The sequence below is a fragment of the Echiichthys vipera genome (assembly GCF_963691815.1).
Source record: "Echiichthys vipera genome assembly, chromosome: 17".
NCBI classification, from domain to species: Eukaryota; Metazoa; Chordata; class Actinopteri; order Perciformes; family Trachinidae; genus Echiichthys; species Echiichthys vipera.
In genome coordinates this window covers 10,216,965-10,238,584 of record NC_139842.1, presented here as the reverse complement: position 1 = coordinate 10,238,584, position 21,620 = coordinate 10,216,965, and the positions used below count along the sequence as shown (strand labels likewise).

The following is a 21,620-nucleotide window of genomic DNA, read 5'->3' as shown; positions in this document are numbered from 1 at the left end:
GTTACATCTACAATGAAAATGTGATCAGGCTCATCAGACTCATGATTTCACAATATTGACATGGAAGAGTTAGTTCAGACAGCTTGACATCATGTTGTGACAACCCGCCTTGTTCCCTAAAAGCCAATTCCTGGAAGTGTTGAAGAAAAGAGGTCTGCAATACAAAACAAATAGGCTGGTGGTCTGTTTGGCCGTGAACATGAACATGGCCTAACATTAATTTAGGAACACCATTTAACTCAAATAAAACCATATTTTCGGATGTTTGAAGGCTAGTCTACCTTTATCTTTAGAAGAACAAAAAACGATCTTGGGTGTGCGTGTGTGTGTGTGTGTGTGTGTGTGTGTGTGTGTATGGAGTCTGTGCTACCCAAGAGGATTCCCTGCTGAGCCCAAAGAGGCCCAGTGCTTTCCAGGATGAACCCTGCAGTCTTAGTCTGGTCTGTGTCTGTGAGCCCTCACCGAAAACACACATGTAGGCACAAGCACAAGCACAAACACAAGCACACACACACACAAGCACACACACACACACACACACACACACACACACACACACACACACACACACACACACACACACACACACACACACACACACACACACACACACACACACACACACACACACACACACACACACACACACACACAAAAATAATGCACACACACACAAAAAAAATAATGCACATGCATGCAAAAAAAGTATATAGTGAATATGGTAAACAAACACTGATTATTTAGCTGATGATACAAATTATTGCTTACAGTGTACAGTGTGTACAATGTACAGATTCTATACTACCTATTTCACACTCACTTTCTCTTTCTCTCTCCCACGCACACACATACACACACACACACACACATATGTGCATGCTCTCAATTTCATGCAAATGCACAAACACAGTCAAGCTGTGTTTTCAGTGTCTGCTCACTCACCCCTAACCTTCACCCCTAAAGACCCTGCATTCCCAGCATAGCCAACACTGGGGCTACGTGTCACATATTGAATAAAGCCTCACGGTGGACCCCACGCAGGGCGTTCCGACAGTCTATCTGCCTTCAGCACATGTATTGTCTGCAATCAGACCTTGACTTTGACCTTCTCTGTTCACACTCGCTATCTCTCCTAGTCCAGTTCAAAACAACTTTGCAACTCTCAGTTACCCTAATGTTTTTATGTTTTCTTCCTGCACTATGAAGATATTTGTGGTTAATGGCAACATAAAGTTTCTACACCTTGTGCTATCACAATCATGTTATCCTAACATAAGTAATTGCAAGCATCCACTGACAGAAGCAGATATTCATGACCAATGAATCAAAAAATGTAAGTGTAAAACTAATGTGCCGTTATGTTCGTGGCTCATCGGAGCAAACTCTCTGAGACTGAGACACACACACACACACACACACACACACACACACACACACACACACACACACACACACACACACACACACACACACACACACACACACACACACACACACACACACACACACACACACACACACACACACACACGGCAGATTGTAATGTTTGTTTTGTTTTTTTACCAAGTTGCTGGTGCAGGATTCATTATTATTTTAACAATTCAGTAAATTATTACAATGTATTATATGTTTTTATTGTTCCGCTCAATATGAGGCTCCAGTCAGCAGTCCATTAGTTTAGATCATCATAAAGACGAGAAACAAGGGGAAACAGCTACTGCACTGCTCTAAAGCTCACATCATATAACTTGTTTAATCTAAGGATATATCATGCACCAATTCATCTTTTTCAGTCCTGATACTGACACCTGGGCTTTCGTGTATTGGCTGATATAGAGTATTCGGGTATCGAAATTCTCCAGTGTTAAATTGACTTTAGAAAGACCTTGGCATTTAACATTTTCCCTTCCAAATCCCTCAACTATGTTCAATAATTAATTTAAGGACACATCACTGAGAGTAGATCTTTGATGGTCTGCCTGAACCCTTGTGGGTCAGACCCGATCATAGTTCTTACTCAGAGGTATAAATCACTCACAGCACAGTGCCCCACACACCCTATACGTATAAGCTACTGTACATCTTACCTCACCATTAATCTCTCATTGGCCTTACGGCGCTGTGCATGCATTTGTGTCGTCAATAAGTAGCTCTGTATATTGGCTTTGTGCATTATGCCTGTTGGAGAGGCACACAAATCGCACCAAGGGCCATAGTCCAAGCCCATCGGCCGGGGAGGCACGTACCTGCGAGTAACGTCGCCTTATGCCTCCATTTCTAAAATGCTCTTAGGGGTTCTTGACCATACAGGTCCAAAGCGTCTCTTGCCCATGACTGAGTCCTGGGAAGCTGGTGGAGCTGGTTCCAAAACAATGAAGGTGTTATGACTGTTCATACTAAGCTTATTATGAGTGTCTCACTTCAGAACAAAGGAGAGAGACACGTCCAGCCACAGCAGGGCCCTAAGCTGATTCCTCAGCCCCAGTCTAGACACACAACACAACATGCCGATGGACTGACATGCAGGCGTACATGCGGTGATTCACAGGCTCTCCGAAATGTATATATCCTGATCGCCATACATTCCTTTCCCCCTATATTTAGATTGCACGCGTTTAACATTCTCACCACTATTCTGCTCCGATTACGCAATATCTGGGCTCTCCAGACTGCAGTGTCTGAACATCTGCTCACCCCATGAACACTATTGTATTCATTTCATTGAAGAGGTTAAGGTTTTCGCTGAAACATAAGTGTCAGTACAGCCATAACTTAGGTGTTGTTTATGTTCTTTAAATCAGAAAGGGAACATAACAAAATGTCTGGTTAGTTTAGTTCAAAACGGAATGTACAACATTGGCTTGTTGTGCAAATGCAGGTCAAAAGTGAAAAACCACAGCTGGACGGCACAATACTGAACTTTAAAATATGGAACATTCTCAGAAATAATTATTATTAAATGTAATAATGGACCCATTTAGTGGCAATAAATTGACATATTAAAGGTCCCATATTGTAAAAAGCGTTTTTTTTATTTATTTGAATGTGAGTTGAAGTGTTTTATAGTCAAAGTAATGTGAAAGTATCAAAATGCTCAATCCACAGGAAAATCCATACAAACCAGCCATGTACATACAGTATATGGCTTTTGTGTGTGTGTGTGTGTGTGTCTTGTTTAACAGCACAGTATATGCATATATGTTAGAGAATAATACTACATACTATACTATACTACAGTGCAGTTATAGCCATTCTCCGGGTGCAATGTAGATGCAGAGATGCCAAGTACGCAGATGTGGAAGACTTTTGTGACATCAGTGCCAGCCCTGAAGAAAGGTTTTAAATTATTACTGGCCTGCCTGGGAATTATTCTTATTTAATTATTGTTAAAAGCTTAACACTGGAATGCAGAGGCCTAAACTGAGACTTTAACTTGACATTTGTTTACCAAACCAGAATATTGCAGGTGAATCTTCTCGAACACCACTGGCTTCTCCACAGGCATCCTGACAGTGGTGCATTTCAGTTTTCAGTTTAAAGATAAAATGGACCAGTATCCAGACAGCAGGTTTTAAAATCCTTTTTATAAATTCAATTAAATCCAAGCAAAAAAAAAAAAATCCTTTTTATATCATGGCTTTTATATTAAGTGGCACACCTAAGTGGCTCATCTAATGCCAATATTTGCTCTATTGCTCCCTCTAATGGCTCTTGGTTGAATCATACAATTCCATGAATTATTGGGGAGTTTACCTCAAACGCCAGCATACACATGCAGGTACAAATATTAGATTACCTGCAACAAAATGTGTAATTAGCCCATTTTAAAGTGAGCATTAATTTAGATACTTAAAGTTATTACATTAAATTTTCTTTGATTAGTCAGGTGGACATAATATGCTTTTGCGGAGGTCAGTTTGAGAGAAAAAGAGGGGAGATATTCACCATGCTTTATCAAAGAACAGATACAGGTCTCCAGAACAAAAGGAACACAACTTTAGCAGTGTCTAAGATTATTTCTACAAGTACACAGGACGTACTGTATATAAAAATATCAGACTCTGAATGCATAGGTTAAGTCGAACTGTATTCTGCTTTTTCTATAACAATAAGCAACCCCACAAATACAATGTTAATGTTCTCCTTTTCACAAAATAAAAGAAGATCCTATTAAAACCCATTTTTCAAACATGCTGATCTCACTCACCAAGTGTACCAAACAGCCAGGGGGGGGGACACTTTCTCAACCAAGCTCCTGCCTCAAACATGTGGCACAACTTCATTTAATAAAGCCTTTAACATCAGAACAGAAAATAAGCACTCTTGGTAGTCCTTTCTTCTCACAGCAACCTTCTGGAGACACATTGCACTTGCCTTCAACAACAGCACCTCAGCACTTTTTCAATGAACCCTTCCTTGAACGATAGAAGACTTTTTTGACACAAACACAACAGGCCCAACTGGTTAAAAAAAAATTATACAAATTAATAGAAAACATATCATAAAACATACAAATACAGTAAGAGCTTCAGGTATACATTTCAACAGTAAACAATTACAACTGGGTAAGAAACCGTTTGATTGTAGGACATGTGTAGGGCTGCCAACTGCACTTCTTAAATAAATGAGCCCCAGCATTAATAATTAAAAGGTTTATAAAGTGTTGATGAAAGCAGCATAAACGTTACCGTCGGACACAACATGGCTGTGCCTGTTGACCTGTTCATTCTTAATATACAGTACAAGAATTTATTTAGTGTAATCATCTTGTCAGTCTCCATTTAGGTCAGACAGCAATGCCTCTGATTAAGCTACCGAATAGAAAACCTTTACATCAAAATCTTCTTTCATTAAAAACTGTGACATTAGCATTAGACAGGCCTTGAAAACTAAAATGAAGCCATATATATATATTGATAATTTTAAAGAAAACTAGTCACCACATAGATAGCATCCGTTTAAACCGAGGTGACACACGGCAACAAAGAGAATCGTGTAGATTAGTGCTGAAGGAACAAGGAAGCACTCAATCGAAGTAATCTAAGGCTGCATTCTTTTCTGAAGCAGTGATAGTTTGTTCTGCAGTTAGTATCTTTGCTGGCTAGATTAGTTTTTGGTTTTGATTCTAATCAAAAAACAAACCAAAAAAAAGGACAGCAACTGAAATGAACTTATAATAAACGATAAATCAAGCGGGAGCCTCAGACACGACCTTAACTCATGCCTCGCTACTCTAAAGCGCATGATCTCGCTTCATATGAAGAAACAAAATATTAAAATACTTCACAGTTGACAGTTTAAGTCTTATGCTGACTAAACCTAATAGAATACCCTGCAAAGCATTGTACAAAATAAAATAAAATGAAAAATAGTTGCTGCACATTTATCTCTAAGATATACATTTTTGCTTGACATGAAAAGACACAAAGGGGAATAAAACTAATTGTCTTCTTTTTCCACCCACAGTGTATGACTGAATGATTTATATGTGTAGAGAAACCAGTGCTCCTACTTAAATGTGTCCATCCTTGTGTGGATATAGATTAAAGCATACTGTATGTGTGTGTTCATCTCACCTAGTGTGGAATTGCTTCCACCTTAAGAATGAGGCAGGTAATGGATGCCCTCTGCAGGAAAGACACTAAGGTTTATGCCTACAGCATATATGAAAGTGTTAACATCTAGAACATCTGATAGCACTCTATAGGTCAATGTCCTAGAAATTCAAGTTGCTGTGTGCAATAAGTTCAACTTATCCTGGTCTGTGGACTGATGATGAGCTTATCGGTAACAGTTATGTTAATTCTTCCCGTCGTCCTCTGCTCTTTGTCTTATCGGTCTTTCCTCCTGTGACCATAGTCTACAGCCTGTATAGGGATGTTTCCAAAAAAGGCTATAACAAAATCCAATTCAAGTCCAGTCAGTAAGGAAGACAAGCCAATGTCTCCCTCTGCTGTCCCACTGGAGCCTTGGCACAAAAGTGCAGTGGGAGTAGAGAAAGAGATAAAGAGAACAGAAAGGGGGCCAAATACTTTTGCACATAATTGAGGACACCATGCATCAGTAATCGCTTACAACTGGTTGGGTACACTAAAGCTGCAGGAGGGCCAGAGAAGGACAGGAGGAGGACAATAGCTACAGAACTTGAAAAATAACAAAGCCCAGTTAGGAAATTGGCGAAACACCAAAGCCGGACAAAGCTGTTACAAGGGACCTGGGCGGGCAACTGGTTATGGTTGCTTGCGGGTAGCTACGGAACCTCGTCCTAAGCAGGGAGACCTCGGGCTCTGTGGTAGCTCTAGTAGGTGAGGCGAGAGGCCTTCATGTTGTAGCAGGGTCTGTCTGTTAGACCCCCAGTCCCAGAGAAAAGGGACAAGCCCTCCGCTTTCTCCAACACAACCTCGAGCTCCTGAAAGTCCTGCAGCCGAGCTACGTCCTTGTCCTGGACAGGAATGGACAATAACATTTAAATCAATAACAGATTCACATTTTTACAGGGTAACACTCCGGAAATATGATTTGAAATTATTAATTGTACGGCAACTACTACACATGTTTTTTTTCTTTCCGATACCTTTCTCAACATGGTGTTCGGCAGCTTGCGGATCTTCTCCACGTGCTCAACGCTGATATCCAACTCACGGCAACAGACCCTCAGAAGAGAACGATAGGTGAGCTCCTGGCGGTCCAGCTCCACTTCAATGAAGTCATTCTCCCGGGCATTGGGGTTCTGGATACGCACTTTCAGCACCAGCTCTAGAGAAAAAGGACCAGCGTGACACCTCTCCATTAGCAAATATATTGTGCTTTTTATTTTTAATGCTAATTTTTGGAAATAGAGGAGAGAGAAGGGGTGACATGCAGCAAAGGGCCACAGGTTGAAGTTAAACCTAGGCCACTGCAGTACATGGGGTAGCCAATCTGCTAGGGGGCCTCGATATTGTGCTTTTCAAAAGAGGAAATATTATTCTCATTTTCAGGTTGATACTTGTATTTTGGGTCATTACTCAAACATGTTTACATGCTTTAAATGTTCAAGAAAACACATTTTTTTTCTCATTCTGTCGGTCTGAATATACCCTCTCTGAAAAGCTATGTTTTAGCGCCTGTCTCTTTAAGCAATTTCTTGGCGACATTGTTTTTACGTAAACACTGTGCGACAGTAAACAGTAAGTTGTATCCATGGAGACTTTTCAATCAGGGGCCATAAAAGTTGGGTTGCAAAAATACCTGTGTTCGTGTGGACTAGTACTGAATTTTTGCTCTCAGAATGTCTACACTTCAACTGCAGACGGGGAATGACTATACTTGTAGCAGAAGAAGATTGTATAAGATGGTTTGTGTTGAGATTCTGTGGCATTCAGTAATCATACCGAGAGAAAAGAGTACATCCACAAACAACCCTTTTAGGTTTGACGGCTGCCAACACACAGGCAAAGGAGAAAGTGGTCATGTCTGTGCTCCTACAAGAACTGACTCGTGGGTGGCTTTGTTGCCTCTTATAAGCACAAAGCTTGCAGGTGTGTTTAGGCGCTTGCAGAGATTTATTGAACTGCCCGCAGGTTGCCTGGCAACTACATGGCAATGAAAAAATTCCAGAAAGTCACAGCTCCCAGCCAAAATATTCTGGCTATATTCTGTTTGTGAACAGATCGATAAAACAACAAATAATGTGTTAATTTTAAATAAGTGCTGGTTGAATTTTTTTTTAATTTTTGGAAAGAATTGAAGTTGAGCTTATCATCATGCCTTGTTGTTAAAGTGTGGACAGAGGGGTTACACAATAATAATAATAATACAACACATGATTACTCTCACCTTGCACGTTGACAGGGAAAGTGCTGGTGAAGAAGAAAGGCTGGAATGCTGGCATGGGCCCACCAGCCTGGCTGTAGCTCAGCTGCTGTGGGATAGACTGCTGCCTGCTCATAGTTGGGTTTGCGCCGGCTACCGGTGCCTGGACCTGGCTCCCACTGCTGCTGGCCAAGCTGGGGCTGGGTGAGGCCAAGGGAGGCGAGCACATGGTGCCGTTGTGCGCCACCACATGTGGAAAGTCTGCATGGTTGACAAGGTGCGGCTCAACTGACAGATCCATGGGCACTGTGCAGTTAACAACAGCGTGGTTGTGGGATAATGCCGCACTGGGTGTTACACCATTTTGCTCAGTCACAGGAATGAATTCCCCAGTCTGGGCTTGGCCGTGGGTGATGGGGTTCGGGGTAAGAACAGGGCCGTCAGAGAACAGGCTTTGTGATTTCTGGGGCTCATGAGTTGGGGAAAGGGAGGGTGAATCCCTGTGCGTGTCCTCTTCATGATCTCCAGAACCATTCTGTGTAAGGTGCTGTGCCAGGATGATCTCTGACTTGTTGTCCATCTTGCAATACATGAAGGCCGGGCTAGACAGGTAGTTGGGGATGATTGGCAACTCAGGCTCCTTGACTTCAGGCACGTCCTCCACTTCAACTGCAGTAATAATGTGCATTAAAATAGGAGGATTAAACGGCTCATAATGAAAATCAAGGCAGAGATTTATGTCTGTTATACAATCACCACCTGAGGTTACAACCTACATTACATGCCAATGTATCTGATGGACTGTGCATGCAACTGATACATCACGTCAGTAACAACAAAAGACTGGGAATAAAGAGTAAGAAATGTGTAGTTTACCTCCTAAAAGTCGTTTGATCTCTGGTTTAGAAGTAAGTTGTGAAGCCAGCTCATCCTTAGCCGTGAGGATTTCTTTGTCTGCTCCATAACTCAGTAAGTAGGACACTATGTGCTTATGGTTCCTCTTGCATGCCCAGTGCAGGCATGTCCTGGTGGGATTATTGCAGAGAGAGACAGAACAAAGTTGAGTGAACCAAAACATCAAATATATGCTCATAATTAGAGATGCACTGATCTGATACCCAGATCGGATATCTGCTCCGATATTGACTAATTAGCTGGATGGATGAAGGGTATTACGGGAATGAATGGGGCTGAGCCAGCTTTCGGATCCAATAATTTATTTTTTATTAATATCCTACACAGCAACACAGTTAAAGTGTTCTAGTCACTTCAGTCTTATGTTTTCAACACCACTTAGGCTTTACATTTTTCAATATCTGTTTGTAGTGCACTTTACATGGAAGTGTTTTTTTTATTTATTTTTGCTGCTAATGTACACTTTGTTATTTGTTAATAAACAATGTTAAGTACATTTATAGTTGTGCTCATTTGTTACCTTTTTTTTAACAAGGCTAAAAGTTTATGTCAAGCCTGATGCCTTTACTCAAATGGCAAGGTCTACGCTTCATTCATTCAACAATAGTATCGGATTGGTTATCAGGTATTACTTTAAATTTATTAGATGGTCTATATTGGAGATCATTTAAGAATGATATATATGTATAATTCCACCTGTTGAACAACTAGGAAGTTATAATGGTACATCACCTGAAAGTGCTATAAAATTATTTAATATGAGACCTGACCTCCCACCTGACTACACCCCCTCCTACTGCAATACTTGAATTGAATGTTTATAATCCTATTTTGAAAATAACTCACTAAAATGTGCATTTTTCAAATAAAAAAAGTTTACATTTCGCATTGTTTTGTTGGTGTCATATTCTTTATAACAACAGTGATGAATGGTGGTTCGAGTGGGGCCCTGTGAAGTTTTGCCCAGGGCCGCAACAGACTCTAGAATCGCCTGTGAATAAGCAGGATAAAACGGTAACATGTCTGGATGACTTACACGCCTTGATCTGCCTAATAAGATACCACTGACCCGCTTTAATCCCTGAACCACTGAAAACTTCAATAAGCGTCGAAAACTGATTATTAACAAACACCCGTCGGCTTCCGTCCAGCGTTTTATTGAAGACCGCATTTATTGGCGCAAACACTTACCAGCCGTTTATTTCGTTCTGTGAATTAACGTTCACTCCACTCTCCACCAATGTCCGCACTTCATCGATGTCCCCGATGGCAGACGCCTCTCTCAGTCGCTCCTGTAGTTCTTTATCCAACGAAGTGGTGGACATTTTGGTTGAGAAAACTAGCGCTGCGCGATCATAGGATACACAAAATCCTCTCGGATTAAGTTGTCAATAGTAATCGCCTAGTGACTTCCCTACTGGTGCCACACAGGTTCACCGAAAATAGACTTGCCAGTTAGCATTAGCTACCCGGCTAACCTCAGCTACTGGCTTAGTGTCGTGCTAGCAGCCTGTGGCAGCAAAATCGCTTCGGCTAATGCAACTTCGTGTTGAGTCTTTGGCGTTTACACGACAGGTTCCGGCCTCGCCATTTATCTTTGTAGTCAATTCACGTCGTAGTCTCACTGCCGACAACACTCAGCAGTGCTCATTCAAAATATCAGTGCTGTCAGAGCCCCGTCAGCTCGTTGGTAGCTGCCAAAACCACCACCGCCTCATCGGGGGGCATCTTTAAATGTAACAACAGTGAGCACAAATGTTAGTTCCCCTCTCAAATATCTGACTCGTTTGGTTTCCACTTAACATCATCTCAGATTCTGTAAAATACAAAAAAAAACCGGTAAGATTTTGCTCCCTATTTAATGTTTTCCATTAATTTATGCTCAATTCTTTAATGATCCCTCGCATGTTGTATGTCATTTCAAATAAAATAAGAAATAAAACATTATAATGTGAAATATATCGGGTCCACAGTTCTTGTAAACGTAGAAGACAGATTTTAAACATGAAATCAATGTTATTAACACACACGTGTTGCGGGGCTATTAGTAACCAAGCAACCATTTGGTAATCACACTGTACATGAGTCACAAAAAAATGGAGAGATCCATCCAGACCAAATTAAATCATTTTTGCCGAATTATGTCTATATTTAATAAGAGCAATGAACGTAAAGGTCGGAGGAGATAATACAAATATCTATATTAATCCCATGGATGAACGTGGATTCGTGCCGTCGTCACGACTTGGGACCATTTGGATAAGGTGCACCATGCAATGGCAAAAAAAGCCTTCGTTGGGGTTTTTACTGCCATCCAGTGGTCAGGATGAGAAACTGTACCACAACAGATTGTTCAAATCAGCACCTGTACAGACATACTACCATTTTTGAAAAATACTATGAGTCATATCAGGTGATCATATTACAGTTTTTCCTCAATTGTTTACACATCAACATTGTTATCTGACACAACCTGTTACTCACGTTCCCACCCACTGAAGCCCCTGCTAAAATACAAACACATGTCCTGCTTTATAACACTCTACTCACTCTACTACAGTTCTAAACCACACTCCTTTCAAAACATTGCACACAATTCTTTACATTTGGCATGATCTTCTCTGTAAAAACATGGAGCACCCGGCCATTCAAAATGATAAACTCTAATTTCCTACTATCCACTCTCACAGAACACACTGCACAATTGTTCGATCAGCAATCAAAGCATGAGCAATACAAGTGCCACAGATGAGCTCCTCTGTTTGGGAGGAATGGAGTGAAAGTTAGTAAGAGGAGTAGGAGGAGAAAGGGAACGCAAGAACCTTCTCTGATGAGATTCAGGCTCCTTTGGTAGACCCTGTGCTCTACCATGGTCTAACAATTTGTTTGTTGCTTGAGGACAGGTTGCAAAAAACGGCACCGTGCCATCTTGGACTGTGTAGCTTGCACATATTTTTTGCAAGTATTTTGATATCAATAATAAATATATTAACTTTAACCTTGTGGACCTGGCTGTTGTGGTTCTGGGCTCTCTTGCTGTTCATCAGGGGCCCTGTTCTTTGCCTGGGCTACTTTCCATTTCTTCCTCTGTAACCTCTGCTCCCTCTCGTTGAGGTTGTGTATGCTTCTTTCCACCCTGATCCATGTCTCTCCTCCATCTCTTCTTCTCTGATTCCAGGTATTTCACCCTTCCTCTGGGATCTCCATTTCAGTGGACCCGATGGATAGAGCCTTTGCTTTTCAGCTGCGCTCAATGGCATTCTACACACATCTGTAAAAGTGTATTCAAATATAGATATACACGTCAACAAAAATAATGGCATTACTGCATTGATTTGTGTCAACCCAACCTACCTTTGAGAGCAACGGGCTGTGAGTACCAGGTTTGGCCATTTCAAACTATTTGCTCATTACTGGCTGTAAGATCATGCTAGTTCATTTAAAATGTTAACTATCTAATATTATTTGAAAATTAAACAATTGCTTAGGTTTGCATGTTAAATAGGGTAACTGTGTTGACATCGAAAACTGGCCTCAGTGGGCAAATTTTACAAAACAGAGGAATGATGCAACTTCCTGTATTTTCCATAGTCACTTTTTCAGTGAGTGTAACAGGATTGATGTGAGCATATAGGGGCACTCAAATTCAAAATATATTTATAACAAAAGCACAGTTTAACAACAAGATAGCACTTTAAACATGTGAAATCCTGAACATCTTGCCTACATTTCACAAGTTAAGAGTTCTACTCAAGTAAAAAGATCAATGAGAGGGACATGGTTTATAGGCCTACATCAGCCTATTTCTCATAAAAGTGATTTATTCATATAAATAGTATTTGCTTTTATATTAAGGGGAGAAGACAGCAATCATATTTTTCAAATCAGTATTTAATCATTATTAATTGTATTACTGGGGGACACAAAAGCGATTTCACTAAATAACGAAATTTATATTCTACTGTGTGTGGATTTTGCTATGTATTGTGGCTAATTCCTTCAAGAAATGTGCAGGTATACCCACTTTATAAGGACCGAGGAGTATTGGATGCATTCATATTTCTTATTATGCATTTATACTGATGATGCTGATACACCAATGCTCACAGACCAAATTGCCCAAGGAAATAAAACTTAATGCTAATGTCAAACGTGTACTTCCGGTTCAGAGGCTGAAAGCAGTTGGTTGGAGTTGTTAGCAGTGGAACCATAAACCAAGGGTAATGTAAGGAGGCTGGGACACCAAAACAAAAAAAGTCTGAACTTGATGTGGTACAACACATGCGCAGTAACATCATAGAACCATTAGAAATAAAAGTATTGTGTTTAAAGATGTACTCTGAAGATTTTCATCTATTTCATTGTCTTTTAAGTTACTATCAAAGAGTGAGTTAAACCAATGGTGATTGATTATACGACCCACGAATGAAAGCGCTTCTACTTGGCTTTTTGACAAGTATTACAATAGAGTGGGGAAGTCCCGCCCCTTCCGCCCCTTGCTCTAGACCCCTATGGGGCCGCTGAGATCATAAAGAATGAAGGGGTCTCAAATTTTCTGTTTCCTGATTTAAATGATAATTTTTTATGTCAAGAGTTTGACCGTTTATCTTGCAATTGTTCAGTTTAAGGCTGTGGAGAAAACACAATGAGAAAGACTACATGTTGCGTATGTGACATCAGGTCATCACCCTTTCTCACAGCGATTCACAACGCCGATCAGACCAAGCTACCGTTGTGTTTTTTTCCTGAATGTTCGATGCTATGATCCTCCCCTTGGAAAAAAGCGGTGAAGTGGAGCACAGCTATCGCCTCGTCTGAACCAGAGCGGAAAGTCATTGTCAAACCCCCCAAAAAAAATTCAAATATCAATTCAGACTAAATATATATTTTTTACTGAAAAGCAATACTTTGATTCTGTACCCCTCAAAACCCTCCAAGGGTGTATTCTTTAAAAAAAATGTGAATACTAGCTTTTAATAAAGATTATACATATACAACAATCATCAGCATCAATACAACCATGACACTGTATTTAACTTTATTTGTGTTATTAATAAAAATGTAAAAAATGGAAGGGAAAGAAAGAAACGGCCCAAGCGCACCTGAGCGAAAGCCATCACTTTATTTTTAGCGCCATCTGCTGGAACCTGGCTGGAACGGCTGGAACCCCCCCAACAGCGCGCCTCCAGTCCCATTGCGCACGCGTTACATCCCAAAGCGCGGACATTTTTTGTTGGTGTCTCAGCCTCCTTCCATTAGCCTTGGTTGAACCTTAAACGGGCGACGTTGTTACACCGTCTGCCATTTTGATTAGAAGTACCTTGCGCGCGATAGATGGTGTCAGCTTGCTCTTCGGGAGATATCGTAGTACTTTAAATCGAGGCCACAACTCTTTGTAGGCAAAAATGCTCTCAGCAGCCCAGTTACTCGATGAGTTAATGGGCCGAGACAGAAACTTGGCCCCTGACGAGAAGCGATCAAACGTGCGATGGGACGACGAGACCGTGAGTTAGCATCCTAGCTAACGTTAGCCTGGCTAACACACCGTAGCCTAGCTAATATAGCTTATATATGTAAAAGTATGTGGAATGTGGGAGTCAGATAAATTAAGCCTCATGTCATTAGTCCAGGTTTGAACGATAATGCACGACATTGGTGGCGTCGGTTGGCATTTTAGTGATGTGCACCTGGTATAATGCTAATTATATTCCATTGGCTCACAATGAAACGTTGTGGATTAACGTTAGCTACAGTTATGTAACCCGTAGTGTTTCCCCGTTGCTAGCTTTGAGCGAGAGATGTTGTTGAACTATTTACTATATCCTGGTTTGGTGGGTGTATCTAACTGGGGACTGCAAACATAGCCTAAATAAGAACACTCGTTAATTTGTTACCAGGTAGTAGAAGTTTGCTCTGGCCTGGCCTGGTCCGCTGTAGCTCTAGTTAGGATGGAGAGTTCAAGAAGAATTGTCTCAAAATAACGTTATTAAAACTCTCTTCTCTTTTCTAGAAGGTCTGCCGATACTATCTGTGCGGATTCTGCCCTGCAGAGCTATTCACAAACACCCGCTCTGACCTGGGTTAGTCCTGGATTTGTAAATGCATGTAATTATTTTTCAATACAGCAGTAACCGTCATAATCGCAGTTAATTAAACAGTACATTTCTTTTCCAGGCCCCTGTGAGAAAATCCATGATGAAAATCTTAGAATAACGTAAGTTCTTATTGATGTATTTAGCATAGTTTGTGAGTCTGTATTTCTTCTAATCTATTAATTATAATAATAATTATAATAATAAACTGCTTCTATCCCACTGTGTCCAGGTATGAGAAAAGCTCTCGGTTTATGAAGGAGGGCTATGAGCGGGACTTCCTGCGCTATTTGCAATCGCTCCTGGCAGAGGTGGAACGGCGGATTCGTAGAGGACATGCCCGGCTTGCACTTTCCCAGGCCCAGCAGAATGCAGGGGTTTGTATATCTGTCACATAGTTGTGTAACTCAGGCTTATTGCTTTAATGCGTTTAAGAGTTAACGAGGCCTCTTGTGTCCCATAAAGTGATAGCTTTTTCACAACTGTGTTGTTTGTTTGGACTAAATCAAAACCTGCAGCATTTACCCCTTAATGCGGTGTACTCTGGTGCAAACCCCAGGAACTCTGGTACGCTTCAGCACAGTTATTTTTTTGGTCCAGCCCAACAACCAGGTGTACTCCGCAAGTTTGAGATAAACAGCTCCTGTAGTCAGGTCTGCTTTACAGTCTGTGATGCAGAAGATGACTTTATACAACATCTATGGGCAGAGCATGCAAACTGCTTGTAGTAGTAGTAATAATATTACTTAAACTAGCCGGAGAATTGCACAGCAGTATTTCACTCAGAAATAATGTGGTAATGCTCGCCGTCATTTGCATCTCTGTTGCTTGATTTTTTGCTTGAAATTGCGCCCTAGACACATCTGGCTAATAAGCAGAGTGAATGTTCTTACATGGTTTGTAGTGATGCATTTATTGTTTACTTGGATTTTTCTGTGTGAAATAAAGCGGAACCGAGGACAAAGTGCTCCAAGTTTATAAACTCACCTGATTTGGATCAAAGCAAACAAACTAACTGTGAAAACACCCTTAGACACTGTTTATACACAGTGTCCTTTGTACATCTTTCTGTCAACAATGGAAATGATGGAAAATATATCATATGGTTCGTGTACATATTTCTACCTGTGATACATTATATCTATTTCTTCAGGGTCCTGGTCCATCAGGAAAGAATGAGGAGAAGTCCCAGGTTCTAACGGAGAAGATTGAAGACCTAGTTTTACAGGTTTGTAACAAATATGGTAAAATAAATAGAAATGTTTGTTTTAATCCAACAGTGCATATAAGCCTTCGTACTTTGGAAGGAGCTAGGATGCAGTTAAGTTTGAATATCTGTCACATAATCCTTTCTAGATTTAGAATCGCCATCATAGAATACATCATTTCTTATCTTAACAGAACTTTTTATGCAATGCTCTTGAAAGACATCAAACTGTGTTCTCATTGACAACTTGTAAATCTAGTTGTCAGTGTTGCGACACTGCATTGTGCCAAAATGGCTGATTTTGACTTGTCTCTGTTCTTCTTTGGCTCAGATTGAGGAGCTGGGGTCAGAGGGCAGAGTGGAGGAGGCCCAGGGAATGATGAAGCTGGTGGAGCAGCTGAAGGAGGAGAGGGAGCTACTCAGCTCCACCCCCTCGGTGAGTCAGCTAACTCCAGGCCAATTGGCCCACAGGCGCTGCTCAGTACAGCAGGCACTGCACTCATGTAATCTCTTTACAAATGTGTTTTTGTTCTTCTACAATGACAAAGTAAAACTAAGCATGGACTTAAAAAGATTGCACTCCCACTGACATAAATCATGGTTCGCTAAAAGTTATTCCTCACTTGAGTTAAAAAGCATCCCTTTTGCATCGTCGTCGTCGTCCTCAATGCCAAATCTGTGTAAATACGACGAGCAGTTGTGCTGCTCTGTGGCAGAAATGTGTAGCGTATTATATTTATTTATGATGTTATGTGTGTACTCTTTCTCCAGACCATCGAGAGCTTTGCAGCCCAAGAGAAACAAATGGAGGTGTGTGAGGTGTGCGGGGCCTTCCTCATTGTGGGTGATGCACAGTCCCGAGTGGATGACCACTTGATGGGCAAGCAGCACATGGGCTACGCCAAGATCAAATCCACTGTGGAGGAGCTCAAGGTAACAGAATTTCATGTCGAAGAAATGTATACATTAGATGCTGCGTGTGTGACATTGAGTTACACTAGAAAAAGAAACAGAGTCAGTTTAAAAATTTAGAGAATATATTACTACACTATACTCTGCTTTTTAAACAAAGTGAATGGTCTACAGTAGGTTTTTCCATCTTAACTATTTTTGACTTGTGCTCTGAGTTTGAAATTAATATGAGCGCTTTTGCTTATTTAACCTCAGGAGAAACTACGTCGCCGCTCAGAGGAACCCCAAGGTGAAAGCCCAGCGCTTAAGAAGGACAGAGAAGACCGTGAGCGTGAGAGGGAGGAAAGGGAGAAAAAGCGCAAAGAGGAGGAAGAGAAGGAGAAGGAGAGGGAGAAGGAGCGCGAAAAGGAGAAGGAACGAGAGAGGGAGCGGGAGCGTGAGAAGGAGAGAGACAGAGAACGGGACAGGGATAGAGACAGGGACAGGGAGAGGGACCGGAGGGCACGCCGAAGCAACTCTAACAGCCGCCACTCCAGTCGAGCATCAGACAGGAAAAGGAGCAGATCCCGAGATCGCCGGAGGTCCAGGAGCAGAGACAAGGACAGGGAGAGGGAACGCAAACGCAGCAGGTATGGCTGACTCCGTTTTATCATATTAACCACCATCATATTCTTGGTGGTCAAAATTACAGTAATGTGTGACCATAAGAGGATGGAGCACTGTTGAATAGAGGCACCAGTCCAGACTTGGGGGAACCATTTAAATCCATATTCACAACACAGAAGTAAACACTGTTTGACCCTTTGATTACAAACCAAATTATTACAGGCTGGTTGGTCAGTGATCCCTTATTTTTCATTTTTTGACAAAGGACAATTTTGGACACACCTGCTTTTGTTGACAGGGCTGTGTTGATTTTGGATTCCGGTTGTTCGCACCACAAACATATGCATGTTATCTAAGTTTCACTTGACTGCCCTACTAGGAACCTTTTTGCCATTTTAATTAGAAAATGCCAGATACAAGGATTCTTTTTTTTCCAGCTTTGAGAAGGGAGGAGTTCCTGTAAATGAAGTCATATGCCCAATAGCCACATGTACCAGCACACCTCAGATCACAGGAGAACATCCTGTGTATTAGTGAGACCACAAAAACATGTGCACCACTTTTGGTGCCATTGCATGATGAGACATGTTAAAAAAGCAGAATGTCTTTTTTTGTAAATACATCTTTCTCTTGTTACCTTAATGACTTATTCCCCTCCCTCTTTATATAGGAGCCGGGACAGGGACCGGGACAGGGAGAGAAGGCGCAGCCGTGAGCGCCCTGACAGAAAGCGTCGCTCCCGCAGTCGTGACAGGAGGAGGTCGCGTAGCTCAGAGCGCAAATCACACCGCCATCGCAGTCGCAGCAAGGACAGGGACAGAGAGGAGAAGAGAGACAGGGACAGGGACAGAGAACGGTCATCAAAAGACAAAGGTGAGGACTGAGAAACGTTTTTCTGTTTGCTTGCTCTCTTGGCCTCATCGTTACGTGCCATGTTTTTAAAAGTGTGTGCAGATTTCTAATAGACAACACGTGCTATTATAGCTAAAAATCTACGGTGATAAGGTTACTTGTTCACTGATGTGTGTATTAATACATAATGTTTTCACAGACCGTAAGGTGACGGAGGAGAGGAGCAGCTCCAAGAAAGAGAAGCACTCTGACGGTGATGCGGCTGCCATCAAGGCTTCATCAGAAGCGGAACCGATGGAGACAGAGGCGGCTGCCTCCGCCTCCCCTCTGCTTAACGGCCAGCAAGAGCTCCTCCATTCTGAAGGTGACACTCAGTCCAATTAAAACTGATCTGATAGGACCTCAGATCAGGCTCAGGTAAGTGCGTCCTCCTCCTCGCTCCCCCCTGGCTCTCAACCCAACCCCTCCTCCCTCCCACCTCTCCCGTCTCCCGTACCCGCCTCTCCCATCTCCCCTACCCACCCTCTCAACCACCCTGTTTACGTTCAGTACAATGCCTATGATTTTGTGATTTATGTACTATGTGCATATATCTTTATCTTGTTTTTGAATAGTGCATCATAAGTATGCACTGAAGATGAAGGACTAGGCCCGATGAAAGAGAAGAAGGTAGAAAACATTCACACAAAGCCCAGAGGGAAAGGCCAGTGTAGCCCTGAGCAAACATGCCCGGAGGTACCCCTCGTTTTGTTCGGTTTTTGATTTTTGTGGACAAAATGGAAGAAAAAAATATTAAGCAGTCCAGTCAAATTTTCCTGCTTGTATTTACCTGTTTTTGTTTTTTGTTTGTTTTAATAAACAAGTAAGTAGGAAAATGTAGTAATTTTGATTAGCTGAGATATTGCACTCTATATAGGAAGAAAATTCAGCCAGTGTGTGTCTCCATATCTCCATGTTTTTATATCATGGAGATATCTCCTGCTCATGTGTAAACACACAGGCATACTTTCAGCAAAGTCAAAGGTGTATGTGGAAAACAAGCCATTTACATATATATATTTTTACCGTAATCATAACTCAAATGCCATGGATTTGTTGTCCAGCTTACTGTGCCTTTATAATGCCATGCAGTTTGTGTTTGGGGGGTGTTATAGCACCGGGGGCCTTACGTAACTAACCAACTGGAGGGTAGGGTTTATCAAATGAATTGCAGCTGACTTCCATACCTCACACAGCGTTGGTGTTGTGAGCGAGACCACATGAGAAAAGGGCAAATTAAAAATCATGGATACTCTGACTGTCAAACTGTGCAGGTACTCACCCCAGGTACTCCTTTCTCTACCCACATCCATTTCTGAATGCTGTTGCCTGTCAGAAAAAAAACAATTTGTACTTCTCCAGAACATGAACTTGAAAGCTTGAATGTGTATTTTTATTTTTTGTTTATTTGCTAACTTTCAGATGTGTTTGGGGAAAAGGTAATATTATAGAAAAGTCAGAGACACATTTAAAAAAAAAAATGCTGAGATGCACAGACAGCCTGATTTGATATACCTATGCCAACTGCTAAAAGTGTCACTGATGTGTACATTTCCCTGTAGTGTTGTTCTGACTTGTTAGGATTATTTTTAATGCCACATTTGTGCAAGGGGTAGGATGCTGTGATTGTCTCCATCCTTATCATCAAAGCTGCAAAAAAGTTAAGTGCACTTTTGCATTGGCTTAAGGAATATCAAACAGGGTTGTCACATAAAAAAACCAGGGTCTAAGGTGGTGGATTTTTCTCCTTCAAAATGTACAGTGAAAGAAACTGACAAATATTTACAAAATATAATATTCTGGCAAAATTATACAAGTACATGGGTAGTATTTGTGCATTATTAGCAGTGTCTCGTTTATTTTCTACACTTTCCTCTGCGGCTAAATTGAGGGATATATTTGACCCTTAGTCTTTACGTAGATGGTAGCATTGCCACAGTAACAGCAGTTGTTGCTGCAAGTACTTGTTGTGGGACCTTCACTGACATTGCATTTTGTGAACATTTTTGCTCAACAGGGGAAGCTGGGATATCTGGTGGAGGAAGAAGTGGAGAAGAGCGCATCCATCCTTTTGCCTGACACTTCGCTGCTTAAAAACAAGGTGAACCACAACATGTGTAGTGGCTTATTTAAAAACATGAACATACATGTGTAAATGAGGGGAGAGGGAAACAAAACATTGGTTCTCATGTTCCATCACCTGTCTATATTTTGGCTGGATGAGGGTAGTTGTGGTTCATCTGATGTATTTCTTGGTCTAGATGTCAGTCAGGCATCACTTTGAATACCAAACTTAGAGAAGTTCATTGTGTTCTTATTTTGAAAATCTTTAGACATCCTCCTTGTTTCTTGACATTTAGTGAAAAATTAAATAAACAGTGCTTGTGGTTTGTTTTGGTTTGTCAGGTCCCACTTCACTCCCTGAATTTTTTTTAAAAAGTCAGTTGAAAGCGTATGTACAATGTTAGTTCCATGACAGGGCGTGTCTCTTTTCTCCTCCACTTAGAGCTCACATTGATTGCTCTTTTCCCCTTACTGTAAAAAAAAAATAAATACTGATTTAATTATAATCAAAAGATTTCAAAATACTGAAGATTTGTTTAATTTTGCTCTGCTTTTAATGTCCATGTTGTCTCCATGAATAAAAAGTAAAAACTTGTCAATGTTGTTTCATTTCCCACTGTTGGGACTGTTCACAGAAAATAAAAATGTCATTGTACATTTTAATCAAAGCACAAGCAGGTTAGCGCAATGAAGGGGGGCTGGGAAGCAAGTTGTGTAACAAACAGACTTCACTGTTTGCTGTTTAAAGGTTAATCCCGCATTTCTGTCTTCCAATAGAAGGGGAATGCATGCTTGTCACTTTTTTTTTTTTTTTTTTTTTTAAGAGGTAAAAGTTTTTGTATTTCACACGGATTGCCAGACCAACATAAGATGAATGTTGAATGTTAAAACTGACTCGAAGTATAGTATACTTTCAACAGAGATTTGTCAACACTCACTCGCTTTGCCTTTTTATAAATATAATCAGTGTTTGCATCAAAGGTAAGTTTTTCATCCAGGATGGTTCTCGGGTTTATACCTCATTACAATACATACAGTACAACTGTATTAAGATGACATTCACAGTTCATTTGACTAATTTTGCTTACTAGTGTTAAAGATTATCTTACTCAATATATTCTAGGAACATGGTGATATTC

The 21,620-nt window shown here is 41.0% G+C and overlaps 2 protein-coding genes across 3 annotated transcripts; one reads left to right on the top strand and one right to left on the bottom strand.

Moving 5' to 3' along the window:
• Window positions 1-3,765: 3,765 nt before the first annotated feature.
• On the bottom strand, window positions 3,766-10,283 carry ankrd40 (ankyrin repeat domain 40). The gene is made up of 5 exons (XM_083931888.1): window positions 9,901-10,283; window positions 8,671-8,819; window positions 7,819-8,463; window positions 6,575-6,756; window positions 3,766-6,442 (listed from the first exon to the last, which is right to left on the bottom strand). The coding sequence occupies exons 1-5, from the start codon at window positions 10,032-10,034 to the stop codon at window positions 6,299-6,301; spliced, it is 1,254 nt and encodes a 417-aa protein (XP_083788014.1). The 5' UTR covers window positions 10,035-10,283; the 3' UTR covers window positions 3,766-6,298.
• Window positions 10,284-14,028: 3,745 nt separating this feature from the next.
• On the top strand, window positions 14,029-20,993 carry luc7l3 (LUC7-like 3 pre-mRNA splicing factor). Of its 2 annotated transcripts, XM_083930838.1 has the most exons (11): window positions 14,029-14,213; window positions 14,720-14,789; window positions 14,884-14,923; window positions 15,034-15,178; window positions 15,955-16,029; window positions 16,340-16,444; window positions 16,780-16,941; window positions 17,176-17,549; window positions 18,197-18,399; window positions 18,578-18,795; window positions 20,435-20,993. In XM_083930838.1, exons 1-10 carry the CDS (start codon window positions 14,115-14,117, stop codon window positions 18,760-18,762), a joined length of 1,458 nt encoding a protein of 485 aa, XP_083786964.1. In that variant the 5' UTR covers window positions 14,029-14,114; the 3' UTR covers window positions 18,763-18,795; window positions 20,435-20,993. The 2 variants fall into 2 exon arrangements, with proteins under 2 accessions (XP_083786964.1, XP_083786963.1); XM_083930837.1 differs by having other exon boundaries at window positions 18,578-20,993.
• The last annotated feature ends 627 nt before the right edge of the window (window positions 20,994-21,620 follow it).

Coding starts and splice junctions, on each gene's coding strand:
- ankrd40 (XM_083931888.1), bottom strand. CDS start 10,034: ATGTCCACCACTTCGTTGGATAAAGAACTACAGGAGCGACTGAGAGAG. Junction 8,820..9,900: donor CAGAACGAAATAAACGGCTG/GTAAGTGTTTGC, acceptor TAATCCCACCAG/GACATGCCTGCACTGGGCAT. Junction 8,464..8,670: donor GATCAAACGACTTTTAGGAG/GTAAACTACACA, acceptor TTATTACTGCAG/TTGAAGTGGAGGACGTGCCT.
- luc7l3 (XM_083930838.1), top strand. CDS start 14,115: ATGCTCTCAGCAGCCCAGTTACTCGATGAGTTAATGGGCCGAGACAGA. Junction 16,030..16,339: donor TTGAAGACCTAGTTTTACAG/GTTTGTAACAAA, acceptor TCTTTGGCTCAG/ATTGAGGAGCTGGGGTCAGA. Junction 18,400..18,577: donor ACGGTCATCAAAAGACAAAG/GTGAGGACTGAG, acceptor ATGTTTTCACAG/ACCGTAAGGTGACGGAGGAG.